This window comes from Sus scrofa, chromosome 10 (genome assembly GCF_054392235.1).
Source record: "Sus scrofa isolate SSC_HxYL_T2T_F1_AM1 chromosome 10, Sscrofa_HxYL_maternal_Yorkshire_Landrace_v2.0, whole genome shotgun sequence".
Classification (NCBI taxonomy): domain Eukaryota; kingdom Metazoa; phylum Chordata; class Mammalia; order Artiodactyla; family Suidae; genus Sus; species Sus scrofa.
Window position 1 is genome coordinate 69,817,904 of NC_139392.1, and position 18,138 is coordinate 69,836,041.

Here is an 18,138-nt window from a genome sequence, read left to right on the forward strand (position 1 = left end):
TTACTGGATCCTAGTTGGATTCGTTTCTGCTGCGCCACGACAGGAACTCCTGACATAATTTTCAAATGCTGGGAATATATAAAATAGAAATGGTTAAAAAGTCATGTCTGGGGTTCCCATTGTGGCTCAGTGGGTTAAGAACCTGACATAGTATCCATGAGGATGCAGGTTCGATCCTTGGCCTCATTCAGTGGGTTAAGGATCCTGTGTGGTTTTGAGCTATGATGTAGGTTGAAGATGGGCCTAGGAGCCATGTTGCTATGGCTGTGGTGTAGACCAGCCCCTGCAGCTCTGATTTGACCCCTAACCCGGGAACTTCATATGCCTTGGGTGCGGCCCTAAAAAGAAAAAAAAAGGACACATTCAATAAATAAAAATAAGTCACGTCAAAGGAAACATAAATTTACCACTAGATGGCACTGTTTCCTCTGCTTAAACATGATTTTGGCAACCTTTTCAAGCCAAAAGAAACTGAAGAGTTGCTCTATCTAATCCTTTCATTCTGTGGAAGTGTAGATTTGCCAGGTTTTAGGTAATGTACTTTTTCTGGTAAACAAGTTAAAATTTTATTATCACCTTTCACATATGCATCAGCGAGCACTTTTCTTCTATGTACTGTGGGTGGGGATGCAGTGCTGGGTCTTGTGCATACAAGGATGCCTAAGGCACTTTCCCTACCTGCAAGACACTAATTTGACGCACAAATCAATGATGAAGGAGGATTCATAAGTTAAATGTGTGTGTGTGTGTGTGTGAAAATTATACATAAATAAGAGAAAAATGAGTGCCACAAGGGAATTCAGTCTACATGGGGAACCCAGAAGCTCACTGCGTTAGCACAGGCCTCACACAGACATGAGAACTGGCATTTAAAAGTAAGTAGGGGGTAGAAATGAATCTGACTAGGAACCATGAGGTTGCAGGTTTGATCCCTGGCCTCGCTCAGTGGGTTAAGGATCTGGCGTTGCCATGAGCTGTGGTGTAGGTCACAGACTCGGCTCAGATTTGGTGTTGCTGTGGCTGTGGCGCAGGCTGGCAGCTGTAGCTCCAATTGGACCCTTTGCCTGGGAACCTCCATATGCTGCGGGAGGGGCTCTAAAAGGCAAAAAAAAAAAAAAAAAAAAAAAAAAGTAAGCAGGGAGTTCCCGTTGTGGCTCAGCAGAAATGAATTGACTGGCTCTGTGGTTAAGGATCCAGAATTACTCTGAGCTGTGGTGTAGGCTGGCAGCTGCAGCTCCAATTTGACCCCTACTGGGACCTTCCATATGCTTCAGGTGTGGCCCTAAAGAGACAAAATAAAAAAGCAGACTTATGGTTGCCAGTGGGGGAGGAGTGGGGTGGACTGGGAGTTTGGGGTTAGGAGATGCAAACTATTGCATTTGGAGTAGATAAGCAATGAGGTCCTGCTGTACAGCACAGGGAACTGTGTCTAATCACTTGCGATGGAACACAGTGGAGGATAATGTGAAAAAAGAATGTATATAAGTGTATAACTGGGTTGCTTTGCTGTACAGCAGAAATTGACAACACTGTAAATCAACTGTAATAAAATATAAATAAATAAAAGGAAGCAGAGCCCTTCCAGACCAACAAAAGAGGAAGAACACCCCAGAACAGCCACGGAAGAAACAAAGGCCTGGCTTGTCTCAACACCTCCCCATCCGATGACAGCCTGGAGCTCAGGGTGTGAGAGACAACAGAGGTGGGATTTGGGACAGTTCACTGGGACAAGCCCTGCGTTTCCTATGCCTCATGGAAAGGACTTTGTATCTTCTCCTACCTGAATTGTAGGCTCTAACCTGGGTTCTGTTTATCTTTCTAAGGCCGCACCTGTGGCATATGGCAGTCCCCAGGCTAGGGGTCCAGTCAGAGCTGCAGCTGAGGCCACAGTCACAGCCATGGCAACACTGGATTCAAGCTGCATCTGTGACCTGTGCTCCTCCCAGGGATGGACCACTGACTGAATGGCTAAGCCCAGCATGTAAAGGAGGTTTTCCATGGGAACACTACCATCCCCTAGGGGGCGCTTTGCAAACGTGGAGTGTTTGGGGCTCATGACAATAACATGAGGCTATGGCTGAGATTTAGTGTTTTAGAAGCCCCACTGCAGAATCCCATCCAAAGGCACACGACAGTTCTGCACACTGAAGATTCATTCTCTGTCCTACACACCTCTGAAGGCCCTGCCAGACATTTGTGTAATAAAACCATTTACAATTATTTGATCCCAGCACCTAAGTCCATTCTCCATAGAAACACACAAATATTTTACACAGTTTTCATATGCACCCAATTTCCAAGAAGGCAACTGTTGTGTACGTTGAGGGGAGACGGGAGTTTGTTTTCTTGAGAACTATTTGAGTTTTTCCACTATTGTGCAAATTCACATTGTGGATAACTGCTGCTGTTGCATTGAGGTTGCAAAGAGAGCCGAGCCCTAGCCCTTTAAATTTACACTTGTCCCTTTGCCACGACTCCGCAGATAGGAAGAGTCTAACTACTCTATCAGCTGACTTAGCAGAGCTGTGTCAGAGCACTGACATATTCAAATGCACACTATTTTATAGGCTTTCCTTTTCTTTCTCCTTTTCATTGCATTTCGCATAATTATAAACTGACATTATGCATATCCTTAGGCTGTGGCATCGATGACTTTCATTTTGGAGGGTCAAAGAGACATTAGAAAATATTGGCACTGGCTGAGGTGAGAAGAAATGTGAGGAGGGAGCCACCTCTTTTCTGCTGGTTCCCTACTTCCTGGCAGAGGAATGTCGGTCACACTCAGTTCTGAGCCCTCTCTGCTGTTGCACTCACTGCTCTCCACAGAGGAATCACTTAACCGATGGCTAAGTTGGGGTCAAGAAGCTGAACGCACACAGCGCAGCTCACAGCCCCCCCTTAACCTTCTCTTCGGGAGCCAGCCTCCCACAGGACGCGTGCCTTTGAGGTGATCCTCCAAAATCCAGCTCAGCCACCCCATCGAACAACCCTTTCTGAACCCCAGAGAGCCGCCACTCAGACTCTCTTTTCTCTCCTGTGCTGTTCACGTTTATTGGTTTTGTCCTGTGGTACAATAATTTAGATGCTCACACATCAGTCTCAGCCACTTACAGCTTCCTGGGGACCCTATCTTTGCTTCTCCACACCTCTAGTGCCAGGCACAGTGTCAGGCACGTCATCATGTCGCGTGACTCTTCATGGGCTGGATGTGAGGTCAATTTCAACAGCAGCCACTCGGTGAAATACACAATTCCCTGTTTACGCAGTTACCTTAATAACTTGGCAAGTCAACCCTTTCAAAAGCAATCATGATATAATTACGAATGAATAATGGAATTGGCATGCTTTCGCTTGTATTATCTACCTACAGAATTAAATTAACTTCTCTAAAAGGCCATTTGATAATTATCTCTAAGAAACAGTCTAAAAAGAGTCGAATGTCCCATTTATCACAGAGAATCTCTTTAATAAAGGTACCTCCAGGCCTCACATTCCATGCACTGTTCTGGGATCTGCCAGGTTAGTATAAGCTGGCGAAGGTGCCAACTGAGGGAAACTGCTTTCCCCCAAAGGAAAACAAACGTGGGTCTGAACAGAATGTCTTTGAAAAAAAAAAGAAAAAAAGAACATTTTAATACCGAAGCTAGAGAATAACTCCTTGTTTTCAATATTGCTACTTCTGTCCTAAAGGACTTGAGGGTATTTAGAAAAGTACTGGTTCTTTTCATGACACGATTAAGTCACACACAGAGAAATGGATCTTGAGAATAAATCCAATCAGCTCTCCTGGCAGCACCACATTCTAAATATCCCATGTGGGAGTTCCTGCTGTGGCTCAGCAGTAACAAACCTGACTAGCATCCATGAGGACGAGGGTTAAACCCCTGGCCTTGCTCTGTGGGTGAAGGATCCAGCATTGCCGTGGGCTGTGGTGTAGGTCGCAGATGCGGCTTGGATCTGGTGTTGCTGTGGCTGTGGTGTAGGTTGGCAGCAACAGCTCCGATTTGACCCCTAGCCTGGGAATCTCCATATGCTGTGGGTGTGGCCCTAAAAAGACAAAAATAAATAAATAAATAAATAAATAAATAAATAAAAGAAATATCCCATGTGAATTTACATCTACAATAATGTAGACGTAAATCAATTATTCGTAATATTTTAAGAAAAGGAAATTCCACACGTGCCCATTTGGACTTACCCAAAGTGGGGAGAAAGAACTAAATTGATTTACAAATTACCTGTATAGGCACAGTACTGAACACCCAAGCATACATTAACTTTATCTTCAAAACAGCCTCGCAATGTAGGTAAGACTTCTATTTTTATTGTTTGTTTTTCAACAGAGGGGGTGACGAGGAATCGGGGAGATAGGGAAATTTGTCAGTTGCACAATTGGGTTTGAGTCCGTATTACCTGTCCCAAAAGCATGTCACCTTTTGTAAAATCCAGGAAGCGCTCAAAGAGTCCTGAACATCAGCTTAGGCTGCTCTGGCCATTTTGGTCTTTTTTCAGGAAAGAATTCAGTCTGAACTGACAATTCTTGTTATCTGTCATCTTTCATGAAGGCCCTCTGATCTGGCTTCTGTGCCACTATTTTACTTAAATGTGGTCATCCAATCTTAACCTTTCTCGGCCTCTAATTTACAATTTAATAGTATTGACCACCCATGCTTGGTAAAAGACTTTTTCCCTTGACTTCAGTGATAACTGCATTATTCCTGGTTTGTACATTTTTTTCCATGACTCATCTATTTCCCATCCTGCCTCTGCTGTCCTCTCCAGCTGCCTCGCTCTGTACCTTTCCTGCAGTTGAGCAGGGGTCTGGCTTTCTAACACCATGCTGTCTCTCTCTCAAAGAAAGCACCTTTCTTTTTTTTTTAGGGACACACCTGTGGCACATGGAAGTTGCCAGGCTAAGGGTCCAATTGGAGCTGCAGCCGCAGGCCTAGGCCACAGCCACGGCAATGGCAAATCCAGGCTTGACTGCAACCTATGCCAGCCTGTGGCAACGCTGGATCCTTAACCCACTGAAAGAGGCCAGCGATCGAACCCACTTCATGGATACTAGTTGGGTTGGTAACCCTCTGAGCCATAATGAAAACTCCTGAAAACATCTTTCAAACAAGTTCGTTTTGCAGAACAGAAACAGACTCATAGACTTTGAAAACAATCTCATAGTTATCAGAGGGGACAGGTGGGAGGAGGGCTAGACAGGTGTGGGTTCGGGATTGGCATGTGCACAGTGAGGTCTCTGGCATGTCTGGCCGATGGGGACCTGCTGCAGAGCACAGGGAGCGCCACCCAGTATTCTGTGATCAGCTACATGAGCAAGGAGTCTGAAAAAGAAGGGCTGTTTGTACAGGAGTAACTGAATCACTTTGCTGTGCAGCAGAAATGATCACAATGTTGCAAATCAGCTCTACTTCAAGAAAGCTTTTTTAAAAAAAAGGAAGGAAGGGAGGAAGCATTTTTTCCTCCGGATTTGAGAGATGCGCTGAGGCTGCCTCTCCGTCCACGCTGCTGTTTCCTAGCCCGAGCTCCGTTCCATTCTCTGCCCCGGGCAGCTTCCCGTCTGCCCTGCTCTCACCCAGCCTGAGCCCACACCTTCCAAAACCACAGCCTCCTCCTACCAGGATGGACATTCTTGCGGTTTTCCCGGCTTGGCGCTTTTCACAGTGAAAATGCAAGACAGCCTATAATTAAGTGCTCAAAAGTGCGCTTTGTCTAGGACCTTTTCTTTCCCCCCTTTTAAAACCAATTTCTTTACAATTTAAGAACATTTTTGAATTTAAAAGTTTCTCTCACACCGAGCTTGTCACCTCCATCGTGTGTCTGCACCCTCCTTACCCAACAGTAACTTCTTCCTGGGGTCCTAAAATCAGACTCTCCCCGCACAATCCACCCAAATGCTGACTCCAGAGTTGCCTTTTTTTTTCTTTTTTTCCTTTTTATGGCCGTGCCTGTGGCATATGGAAGTTCCCAGGCTAGGGGTGAATCAGAGCTGCAGCTGCAGGCCTACGCCACAGCCACAGCAACACTGGATCCAAGCCACATCTGCAACCTACACAGCAGCTTGTGGCAATGCCATATCCTTAACCCAGTGAGGGAGGGCAGGGATTGAACCTGCATCCTCAAAGAGACAACGTCAGGTCCTTAACCCACTGAGCCACAAAGAGAACTCCAAGAGTTGTCTTTCTTAAATACTGCTCTTATCACTCATTGGAAAACCTGTGATCACTTCTGAATTCCAACTGTGTGAAATCTAAATTCATTAGTTTGACTTCCCTTCTTTCTTTCTTTTCTCTCTTTCTTTCTTTCTTTCTTTCTTTCTTTCTTTCTTTCTTTCTTTCTTTCTTTCTTTCTTTCTTTCTTTCCTTCCTTCCTTCCTTCCTTCCTTCCTTCTTTCTTTCTTTCTTTTTCTTTCTTTCTTTTTGTTTTTTTTAAGGCTGCACCCTCAGCATATGGAAGTGCCAAGGCTAGGGGTCAAATTGGAACTTTTGCTGGCCTACACCACAGCCACAGAAATGCAGGATCCGAGCCATGTCTATGACATACACCTCAGCTCATGGCAACCCTGGATCCCTGACCCACTGAGCAAGGCCAGGGACTGAACCTGCATCCTCATGGATGCTATTCAGGTTCATTATCACCGAGCCACTCTAAGAACGCCAGTTTGACCTTCAAGATCCTTTGTACTCCGGGTATTTCTCTACTGAGGCAATTTTATTTCTCGCTCTGCTTTAACAGAACTCTGCTGGGATAAAGCCAGTCTCTTCACTTTTTCAAAAACAGGCTCGTTCCAACTTCAATGCCTTTCTCGCATGCTCACCTCGCCGGGAACTGCCTCCCTCCAGACGTGAATAAGCGCTCCTTCGCTCTACCTGGTCTTTCTTGTTCACACTAGATGGTCATGAAGCATCCTCCCTTTTACTTTCTTCTTCATTTATTAAAGTTGCCTTGAGGTTGAGTTGGTGTCCAAGGTTCTGATCATGTCTGCTGTGCAACACAGGGAGGCGGTTCTCCACGGACACACATCTGTTCTCTTTCGGATTCTTTTCCCACAGAGATGATCTTGGGATATTGGGCAGAGCTCCCTGTGCTCTACAGCAGGTCCCCGCTGGCCAGTCATTCCATAGACCACAGTGTGCAGATGCCAGTCCAATGCCCCCAGCCCATCCCCCCACTCCCGGCCCCCTTTGGTAACCATAAGTTTATATTCAGACTCTGAGTCTGTTTCAGTTCTGCACATAAGCTCATTTGTGTCTGTTTTTTAGATTCCACATCTAAGGGATATCATATGATGGTTGTCTTTCACTGAGTAGCTTCACGTAGTATGAGAATCTCGAGGTCTGGCACATGGCTTCGAGCGCATATTCAGTGCATGAGTTAGCACTTGAGTATCGGCTGTCTAGAACTGCCTCATACTGATTTGCATGCGTGATCTCTTAATTCTGCAATCAAATTTGAGCTACTTCTGAGCAGAAATACTGCCTCATGTGTTGTTGTCCCTCTCAAGTGTGTAGTGGTATATATTGATTGATGTTACTTAGCACTTTTAAACTGAATCCATATAGCCTGATAATACGGGATTAATACTGGAGAGTCATGGGAGTTCCCATTGTGGCACAGCGGAAACAAACCTGACTCGTATCCATGAGGACATGGGTTTGATCCTTGGCCTCGCTCAGTGGGTTAAGGATCTGGTATTGCTGTGAGCTGTGGTGTAGGCTGGCAGTTGTAGCTCTTATTTGACTCTTTCCTAGCCTGGGAATTTCCATATGCCGAAGGTGCAGTCCTAAAAAGTAAAAAAAAAAAAAAAAAAAAAAAAAAAATTGAATAGAAAAGTTTCTTGATTTACTTCTAATGGGACTTCAGAACAAAGATATGTTTCATATCTAAAACTAATCTCAGAAGTAAATATACTACCTTTAAAAATAAAGTAAGGGATGACGATTTGCACAGAGACACCGTCATTTAGTTTAGACTTGGCCAAAGATCCTTAGAGTGTCTCTTTCTGCACAACCCATCCTCCCATAGCTTGTGTCTTGACAAGGCTCGCAGGAACCATGACTCTCACAGCTCATATTAGAAGCTGCGCCCAATTTTTGAGTCATTCCTATTAAAGATACCTTTGATATGAAGGGAAAGCATCTGCAGGATTATACATGACACACGTCACTGAAGAACAAGCCATTTTAAAAAGAAGTAGTTCTCACAATTTTCAGGGCTTCCTGCGTGGCATAAACTGCAAGACCCCATGAGAAAGCCTGGATGAGAAGACTGTTCAGAAACGCCGTAGCCTTACCTTGACATAATCATAAATGCATCTCTGCAAACTCGTTGCTGCCTCCAGAGCAAATGTGCTGAAGGTGAGTTTGATTAGTTTGTTTACAGGGGCGGTGATGAACCAGATGCAGTTCAAATTCTTGTCGTATCTCCCATTTGAATCAGAATCAGGAGAGCCAAACGTGTGAGTTGAACCTGTCAGATAACCACCGCATCCTTGCTGCGGCCCTGCGTTAAAACAGAGACACATCAGCAGGCAGAACAAAAAGGATGGATCTTGCATTTCCTGTGGAGGGTTTAGGAATCGCAGAGTTTCATGTGCTGTCCCGCCTTGATGGACTTTACCAGACTCCTCGCTGGGCCTCCCGAGCTTGGGCAGGTGTGGCTGCCCCTTGCCTTAGCTTCCCGATGATTGATCTCCTCTTTTTCATCACTAACCCATCCGTCTCTACCTACTCACGCACATCTGGGTGCCTAGAAAAGTGCGTCAACAGAGAGGGTTCGCCGTGCATTTTTAGGACACCTGATGCGACTGACTGAAGCTTTTTGCTATCCTTGAAACATCCAATTTTATACAAAATAAAATATTTTGCATAATAAAACCGATGGAAACTGGGCACAGATTCTATTTTTATGTTCTGCTTTTATGAACACTATCAGATGGAAGACTGAATTTAAGAAGAATTTACCCAACATACCAAGAAAACTGGCTCTCAACAAATTTTTTATGTAAATAATCAGATAGAAAGAGGCCGAGAGGCATTTAACACTATAGTCCACTTTTAACTGATCCGCACGCTATACTTGATTTTTTCTCTTTTCCAAAAAAAGAGTGGAAGCTAAAGAAGGGGAACTCTATTGAAGAAAAAAGATTGACTATGAAATGAAAACTTAGAAATTTAGAAGAAAAATACAAAAGAGAGATAAAGACTATTCTTAATGTTCTATGATAGAAAAAAATAAGGAACAAACTCCTCAGAACCCAGGATTTAGTTTTTTTTTCCCACTAAGCTAATGCCTTGGAAATGATGTGAAAGGAAGAAAAACTCTACTGACAATTTCAAAAGAAACACACGAGGATGCATTAAGCTCAGAACTGTCCTGGTAAGAATAGAGATGAAATTAGTGCCCAAAGGAGTATTTGTAAAGCTTGCATCCTGCACAAATGTGGACCATCACATGTTCCACAGTTACTGGGAGTTCCCGTTGTGGCGAAGCGGAAATGAGTCCAACCAGTATGCATGAGGATGTGGGGTCAATCCCTGACCTTGCCTGTTAAGGATCTGGCGTTAAACTGTGAGCTGTGGTGCGCTGCTGGGATCCCGAGTTGCTGTGGCGGTGGCTGTGGCTGGCAGCTGTAGCTCTGATTTGACCCCTAGCCTGGGAACTTCCACATGCCCCAGGTGCAGCTCTAAAAAGCCAAAAAACAACCAACCAAAAAAAAAAAAAAAAAAAAAACCACCACAACAGAAAAAACCCAGGTTTCACGGTTACAGTTAAATTTCACTAACACTGGCCTTCCATTTACTTGGTCTCACTCCATTCATTTTCTGTTAACAGTGAGAGGGCTGCTTTCAACACTAGGGGGCGCTATGAGCCAAGACTTGGCTCTTAGCAACAAAGGCAAACAATGGCTGCAAAGCTCAGAGGCAAAGGGTATCAAATGTGCAGAGCGTTTTTTCAGTACAGAGGCCTTATTTGGTTGGTCAGGCTATTCTGTTAGAGCTTTTGAGTCAAGTAAAACTACAGATTATTGGCACAGTCGGATGTTTCCTGGAGTTGAAATGCTTCCAAAGGCCCAGCCCCTGATATATCCATTGATGGGATCTAGGACATTATTCTGAAACCAAAGCAACACTAATCACTCTGCTCCTATGAAACAGGCCTGCAAAGTAAAGAAAGAATTGGAATTTACACAGTTTTACTCCGGTGTGGACTGATTGTTATTTAAGGAAACCACTTCAGCATATTGACCTGCGAGGCAGGGAAGAACCATTACTCACTGAGGCTACTAATGATTGAGAAATTTATTTATCTATTTCGTATTGTTTTACTAGTCAAGGAAATATAGTTAGTATTGAGATGGGAAGAGATGAAAGGTAGTCCAACAGCAGTGATTAGTCATAGATAAATAATGGTGATGCGATTTAGAACAGGACAGACGCCAGAAAAGAGTCAGGAAAAGTCTTGTGAGCTTTGCAAGAAGAAGGACATTACTTTGGGTTGTAAGGATCTAGAATGTTCAAGAAGGAGGTGATATTTGATCTGTGTCTTTAGAAATAGGATTGGAATTGGCAATTCCAGGGTGAAAGACCTTGTAACTCAAGGTTAAGCGGAGAAGAATTTATAGAATTTTTAGACCTTTAGACCTCATCCTATGGATAATGGGTCCCCTTGAACAGTTTTTGATCAGAGGAGTGGTGGGGTCTGAATGATCGCACCTTCTCCTCATGTCTGACCCAGAAATGGATCTGATGGCAGCATTTATGCATAAAGGAGGGACTGGCAGAGGCGAGGCCCAAGGACATGGCCACGGTCTGGGCTGGAGGCAGCAAGGGGCAGTGCAGCATTGGAGGTCTGTATTCAGGAAAACCATGCCGCTGGGCTTTATTTCTACGACTGTATCAGCTCCCAAAACGAAATGCTATTTAAAAAAATTCAAGCTATATATTTTATCGCCCTTTGTTTATTAATTGTTGCTACTAAGTTTATAAGGGCAGAATGACAAATGCATTGGGCACAGCGAGTGCCATTGCACAGACTTATTCTACAAGGCTGGTACTGCTGCTACTGAGGGCCTAAGACAGAGACACCCTGGCTTCTGGGAATTCCGGATCAAGAACCTGCAGATGCTGGTGGGCACTGGCACAGACTGAGTGGTGCCTGCATGATTCCTAACCCTGCAGTCTCTCTCAGCAGTGCCGGAGCATGGACTGAGTGCATTCTTCCATTCACTTGATGTTAGGTTCCACCCTACGACTCGCTCTACGCAATGGAATGGTTGTGGTCATGAGGTGGGAAGAGGCCTTAAATGTGCTTGTGTTTTGGGCTTGGACTTTCATGCTCCCTCGATCCACCAAGAGCTCACGCCCTGGGTACCTGCGTGGAGAGCTGACCTGACCGCAGTCTGTACGGTGGAGCCAGGCACAGTCAGCCTGCCTCCTGGAACAGGCAGGCAAACCAGCCTGCTGACCCGTAAGTGATAAAATAATGCTTCAGTGGTATGAGCCACTGAATTTTGGATGGTTCGTTATGCAGCATCAGTGTGGCAATAGCGGACAAGTACAAAAATAGCTACTCTGAGTTATCAAACTGTAATAGAGCACATTGCTTAATTCATAAAATCTACACACAGAATAAAGAAAATGGAGAACTAAACTTATCATCAGATAATCCTGGCCAAAATAGTCAAGTAATTGAAGTAAATACAATATTATATGAGGGAATTATACAATTCATATTCTTTATGAATAATATTATGTGAGTAAATATAATATTATATGAATAAATAGTGAAGTAATTGAAGTAAATATAACATTGAGTGAATCATACAATTCATATTTTATATGAATATTACATGAGTAAATATAATATTGTATGAATAAATATGAAGTAATTGAAATAAATGTGGCATTGTGGAGTAAATTGTACAATTAATATTCTATGAATATTTTATGAGTAAATATAGCATTGTATGAAGAAATAGGCAAGTACTGAAGTAATAGAACATTACAGCGGGAATTACACAATTCATGTTCTATATCAGTATCATATGAGTAAATACAATGTTGTGTGAATAAATAGTCAAGTAACTGAAGCAAATATAACATTATGAGTGGATTATACAATTCACATTCTATATGGACATTATATGATAAACATCTTTCGGGGTCTGTGTGGCACGGAAAATGGTTATAATTGCTCTGATTCACCCACTTGGAAAGGGAAACATGGCACAACTGCTCTGTGCTCCTGCTCCTCCCACAGCGTGTGTCTTTGGGGGAATATAAAGATGAATATTCATCAAAGAAGAGTTCTTTGCCAACAAATGCTCTTGCCACATCACAATTTCTATATTTCAACAATGGCAGGATATACGGGAAGAACAAGGGAGGACTCTGTGACGATGAAATGGTTTCCTATACTTGTTTACTATATGGTATTTTAAAATTCCTGTTTTTGAGCGAGTGTATGACCTTAGCATTGACGTGTTCTTTAGCACCACCAGTCTATCATCTTCCTCGTTATCCCACATTGTTCTACCATCCAGTGAACTCCCATCCATCAGCCGGCTGTGTCAGAAGCGCTCCGTATCCACCAGCCTGCTGTGTCAGAAGCGCTCTGTACAACACTCCCCGTGCCAGACAGAGAGCAAATATCACTCTAACCCTCACAACGAATCAGAAACACTTCCTACAAAAGAGGGATGGCTTTAGAGAAAGCAAATGGTTGGCGAAAGACATATTGGAAATATATACCCGTAGCATATATTTGGGTCCAGATCGACCTAATTAAAAATCAGTAATTGAATCCTAAAGGATTTCTCTCCAATGATTAACCTTCCAAGTGAAGTTCAAGTTAGAATGAATCTGACCATAAGAATTAGCTGTATTATCTAAGAGAAAACATCTTGAAGGCTTCAGTGCAGTCAGATACATTTCCAAATAATTATCTTGGGAACTGACATTTCCGCTGCTGACATTACAGGGGGCTGACATTTTATGCAGGTCTTCTGGATAGGGCCTCTAACCATCTCTGGACAACCACTACTTGGACAGATGGTGGGTGGCTAGCTGTACTTTCAGATAAGGATCCGCCTGACTTCAAGCATTTTCCTGTTCTCCAGGGAACCCATTAAGGCTTCAGGCTGTAGTTGAAGGAAGCTCGATGAAGCACAGGAAACAGAACACACACGCATTGAAAGCTGGTGCCTTAGGGACACGGAAGCTCCATAAGGTTTTCGTTGCCAGCATCTTGCTGTAAAGTTCAAAGCTGCAGTTTGCAACTGCCCTAAAGAAGTGAATTCCTTTAAAAAGTTCTACTAAATTTCACATGAACATATTGTCTTTTTTTTTGCTAAAAAAGTAAATTGCCTTTATTATTCTACAAAAACTTAAACATTCACCACTTTTAAAGTATTTATGTTGCGCAAGAGAAAAGAAACTTAATGGCACTTGTAATCTGAGTGATGTTTTGTTTGTTTTTAATAATTTCACTCAATGTGACTCATTTTGGATATCCTAATTTGAGACCCAGCTTAATTTAACTCAGAATATGTAGTTATTCTGGTCATATTTGGGAAGCATAAAACTAAAATACTAAACGAAAGGTAATTTACTGAAAGAAAAGTAGTATCAACCGCTAATCAATAGTGACAGTCACAAATTAAAGAGCAATGTGACATATAAACAACTTAGGATAAAGAGAATTCTCAGTAACTTTTAATTTATTTTGCATTATTTTGGTATTACTGAAAGCACTTTATGTATGCATCAGTAGTCCCAGGGCATTTCATGAAAATGGGCTGCAATGGGGCATATGGAGGTTCCCAGGCTAGGGGTCCCATTGGAGCTGAAGCCCCGGCCAACACTACAGCCACAGCAATGCCAGATCTGAGCTGAGTCTGTGACCTACACCACAGCTCACAGCAATGCCAGATCCTTAACCCACTGATCGAGGCCAGGGATCGAACCCACTTCCTCATGGATGCTAGTCGTGTTCCTTAACCACTGAGCCATGTTAGGAAGTCCTTGAAATTTTACAAAGGACTTATTAGGTAGGATAGGATAGGGCCTCGGACCCCAGTGATTCAGAACAGGCCATTTATCATTACCAAAAGCAGGAGGCTTGTGATCAAGCAGTGAGGACACATGCAAGTACCAGAGACAGGCTCTTCGGAGCGCCTTCCTATACCAATGACACATGCTCGTCAGAGCACTGCCCTATGACCTATTCCCCATGCAGAGAAGGCATCCCGCCCAAAACCAATTGGAGGGTCAAAACCTGTGTGCCCCCATACAGAGATCAAACAACACTCAGCCTTTATGCATAGCACAGGGGGGCTGGGACAGGGAAATTGGTGGGCTTGGGGTGGGAGAACTGGGGTCTCCAAACACATCCACTGTATAATGGAAAGACCCAGTTGCAGTCAGAGGCAGTCTCTACCTCAGGCTAGCCCGCTTTCTCTAAGGATGTGAATCAAATTTGCTGCACACTGCTACGAACTTGACTCTTGATTGCGATCAAGACTGTGATCTCTGAGGCAACCAGTGGGAGTATTTTTCAACTGGGGAGATGGACCAGAATGGATCCCTATGAGCGCCCCATAGAGCTATAACCTCTGACCTGAGGCGCTGTCAGTTTGGGGGAATATCCTTTGAGCCAGAACCACTCCCGTCCTGAAATGAACGCTCCTGCCTGGAGAGACTGCCTGCCTCCATCTCTGTGCAGTGAGACCAGTGGCTCTGTCCTGGTGCCGCTGTAGCACTTCCCAGCGGGAACAACCACTGGCCAGACCACTTGCACCTCCAAATCTTTGTGGTGTGTGGGCAACAATCAAGAGAAATAATGCAGAGGAACCTAATGGGCTTATTAAGCAAAATGATGTAATCATGCCAAGTGATGCGGGAAGAGGATTTGAAGATCGAATGTACATTCATGACATAAACGAAAACAGCATCTAAAAAACCCTATAGCTAATGTGACACTTAATGGTGAAAAAGTAAATGCTTTCCTCCTAAGATCAGCAACAAAACAAGGATACTTTCCCTCACCATTCTCATTGAACAAAGTACTGGAAACTCTTGCCACGGTAATAGACAAGGGGGAAAAAATAGACTGGAAAGGAAGGAATAAGATTGCCACTATTTGCAGATGGAGAAAATCCCAAGGAATCTACATAAAAATTCCTAGAACTAATAAGTAAGGGCAGCAAGAACTCCAGATATAAAAACGACACACAAAAATCAATCACATTTCTATATCCTAACAGCAAACATGTGGAAACCAAAGTTAAATATACAACTGCTCTAAAGAAAATGAAATACTCAGGTACACAATTAATGAAACACATACAGGAATAGTGTGCTGAAAGTTACAAAGCAATGAAAGAAATTAAAGAAGATCTAAATAAATGGTGGATTGAAAGATTCTACTTGGTCAAGATGTAACTACCATTTGATCCAGTGATCTCACTCCTGGGCATCTATCCAGAGAAAACCATGACTCCAAAAGACACATGTACTTCCGCGTTCATTGCAGCACTATTTGCAATAGCCAAGACATGGAAACAATGTAAATGTCCATCGACAGAGGAGTAGGGGATCAAGAAGATGTGGTACATATACACAATGGAATATTACCTAGCCGTTAAAAGTAATGAAATAATGGCATTTTTAGCAACATGGATGGACTTAGAAATTATCATGCCCTGGAGTTCCCGTTGTGGCTCAGTGGCGAACGAATCCGACTAGGAACCATGAGGTTGTGGGTTTGATTCCTGGCCTTGTTCAGTGGGTTAAGGATCTGGCGTTGCTGTGAGCTGCGGTGTAGGTCGCAGATGTGGCTTGGATCCTGTATTGTTGTGGCTCAGGCGTAGGCCGGCGGCTACAGCTCCAATTAGACCCCTAGTCTGGGACCCTCCATATGCCGCAGGAAGCAGCCCTAGAAAAGGCAAAAAAACAACAACAACAAAAAAAGAAATTATCATGCTAAGTGAAGTCAGTCAGACAATGAGACACCAACTTCAAATGCTATCATTTACATGTGGAATCTGAAAAAAGGACACAATGAACTTCTTTGCAGAACAGATATTAATGCACAGACTTTGAAGAACTTATGGTTTCCAAAGGAGAAAGGTTGCAGGACGGGGGGGATGTGCTGGGGGGTTTGGGATGGAAATGCTGTAAAACTGGGTTGTGAAGATCATTGTACAACTATAAATGTAATAAATTCATTGAGTAATATACACATAAAAAAGATGTTCGTGGAAGGAAAAAAAAAAAAAAAACATGGTCAAGATGTCAGTTATTCCCAAACTGATACATAGTTTTCATCTTAATTCCTAGCAAAACCTTAGCAAGATTTTTCTGTTGACATATGAAAAGCTCATTTTAAAATTTGCATAGAAAGGCGCAAGCTCTTGAATAGATAAAACAAACTTGACAAAGAAGAATACATGGGGAAGGATCGGTCCATCTATTACTATGCAGCCACCATTATCCAGATAGTAGGCTTATGGTGGAGGGTTAGACAAAAAGGTCAATGGAAAAGAACAGAGAACCCAGAAGTAGGTTCACACAAATATGTGCAAGTGATTACTCACAAAGATGCAAAAACAAATAAGTGGAGGAAGAAGACTTCCTTTTCAGCAAATGGTGACAGAGAAATTGGACAGCCAGAGGATAAAAAATTAACTGCAACCTAAACCTCAGACCTTAAGCAAAAAGTAGTTCAAAATGGATCATAAACATAAGTGAAAAATATAAAACCATAAAGGTTTTAGAAGAAATCCAAGTAGAAAATCTTTGAGACCCCAAGACAGGTAGAGTTCTTAGATTTGTTATCAAAGAACTATACATAACAGGAGAAATTGATATGCTGGACTTTATCAAAATGAACACCTTTTGTTCCAAGAGAGGCCCCATTAAGGGGATGAAAAAGCAAGCTAGGGATGGGAGAAAATATTTGCAAATCACATACCTGAGAAAGGACTACTATTGGGGATATAAGAAGAACTCTCAAAACCCAATAGTGGAAAAACAAATCATCCAATTAGAAAGTGGGGAAAAGTTATGAACATATATTTCACTAAAGAAGATAGACATATGACAAAAAAGCACACGAAAATTGTTTACCATCAGAGAAATGCAAATGAAAACCACAAGATATTACCATACATCTATCAGAATGGCTAAAATTCACACACACACACACACACACACACACACACACACACACAGAGTATTAGCTCACCATAGAGTACCACACTCCACAATGGGGTGACCAGGGTGCTGGGGTCCCAAAGCATGGACAGCATAGAAAGTACTCTTCAATGATTTTCTAACCCAAATGATAGAAGACAGGTGACAATGAAATAGCATCCTGAAGTGCTGAATGGAAATAATTGCCAAACTGGAATTCTATATTCAGAGAAAAAAAATTCTCCAAAATGTAAGGCAGAAGAAAGCCAAGTCCAGAAAACATAAAAAACAAAAGACATTTTTTTACCAGAAAATCTGTAATTAAAAAAACACCAAGAATTCTTTAAAAAGGGATAAACTGATCCCAGATGGAAACAGAAATTCAGGAAGATGGAATAAAATCTACCAAAAAAAAAAAAAAAAGAAATTCAGGAAGAAAAGAAAAACAGCAATGGTAAATACACATAATTACTAATTGCATAAAGAAATAAAAGTGTTTTTTATATGCTTAAAACATATGTACGATTTAAATAATTGACACTAACAGCACAAAAGTGGGTTAATGGATTTAAAACATTGCATTTATCATGATCTGGTAAAAGGACTAATTTTAAATTAGATTCTTTGTGATGATCATTGTACAATTATAAATGTAATAAATTCATTGAGTAAAAAAATAAAAAAATTAGATTCTCATGAATTAAGGTGAATATTGTAATCTCTAAGGTAATAACTAAATATTTAAGTAATGATTTCTGAAAGAGAGTTATAACTGATTTAATTTAGAAAAGGCAAGAAAAGATTAAGAAACATAAGAACATAAAGGGCAAAGAGATAACAAATAATCCAGTGGTCTATTTAAATCCCATTATGTTAGTGATTTTATTAGGTGTTAACGTGGTACATTCTCCAAATGGAAGAAAAAAATAAA

General features: G+C 42.3%; 1 protein-coding gene across 4 annotated transcripts in view; it reads right to left on the reverse strand.

Annotated features, from left to right (window-relative positions):
- Window positions 1-18,138, reverse strand: part of LOC100521743 (cubilin-like) — a 314,323-nt gene that overhangs the window by 20,083 nt on the left and 276,102 nt on the right. For all 4 annotated transcript variants that reach the window (XM_021064811.2, XM_084980002.1, XM_084980003.1 and 1 more), the window contains one exon: window positions 8,306-8,514. In XM_021064811.2, the coding sequence (XP_020920470.2) occupies window positions 8,306-8,514 (209 nt within the window). The remainder of the gene's footprint in view (window positions 1-8,305; window positions 8,515-18,138) is intronic.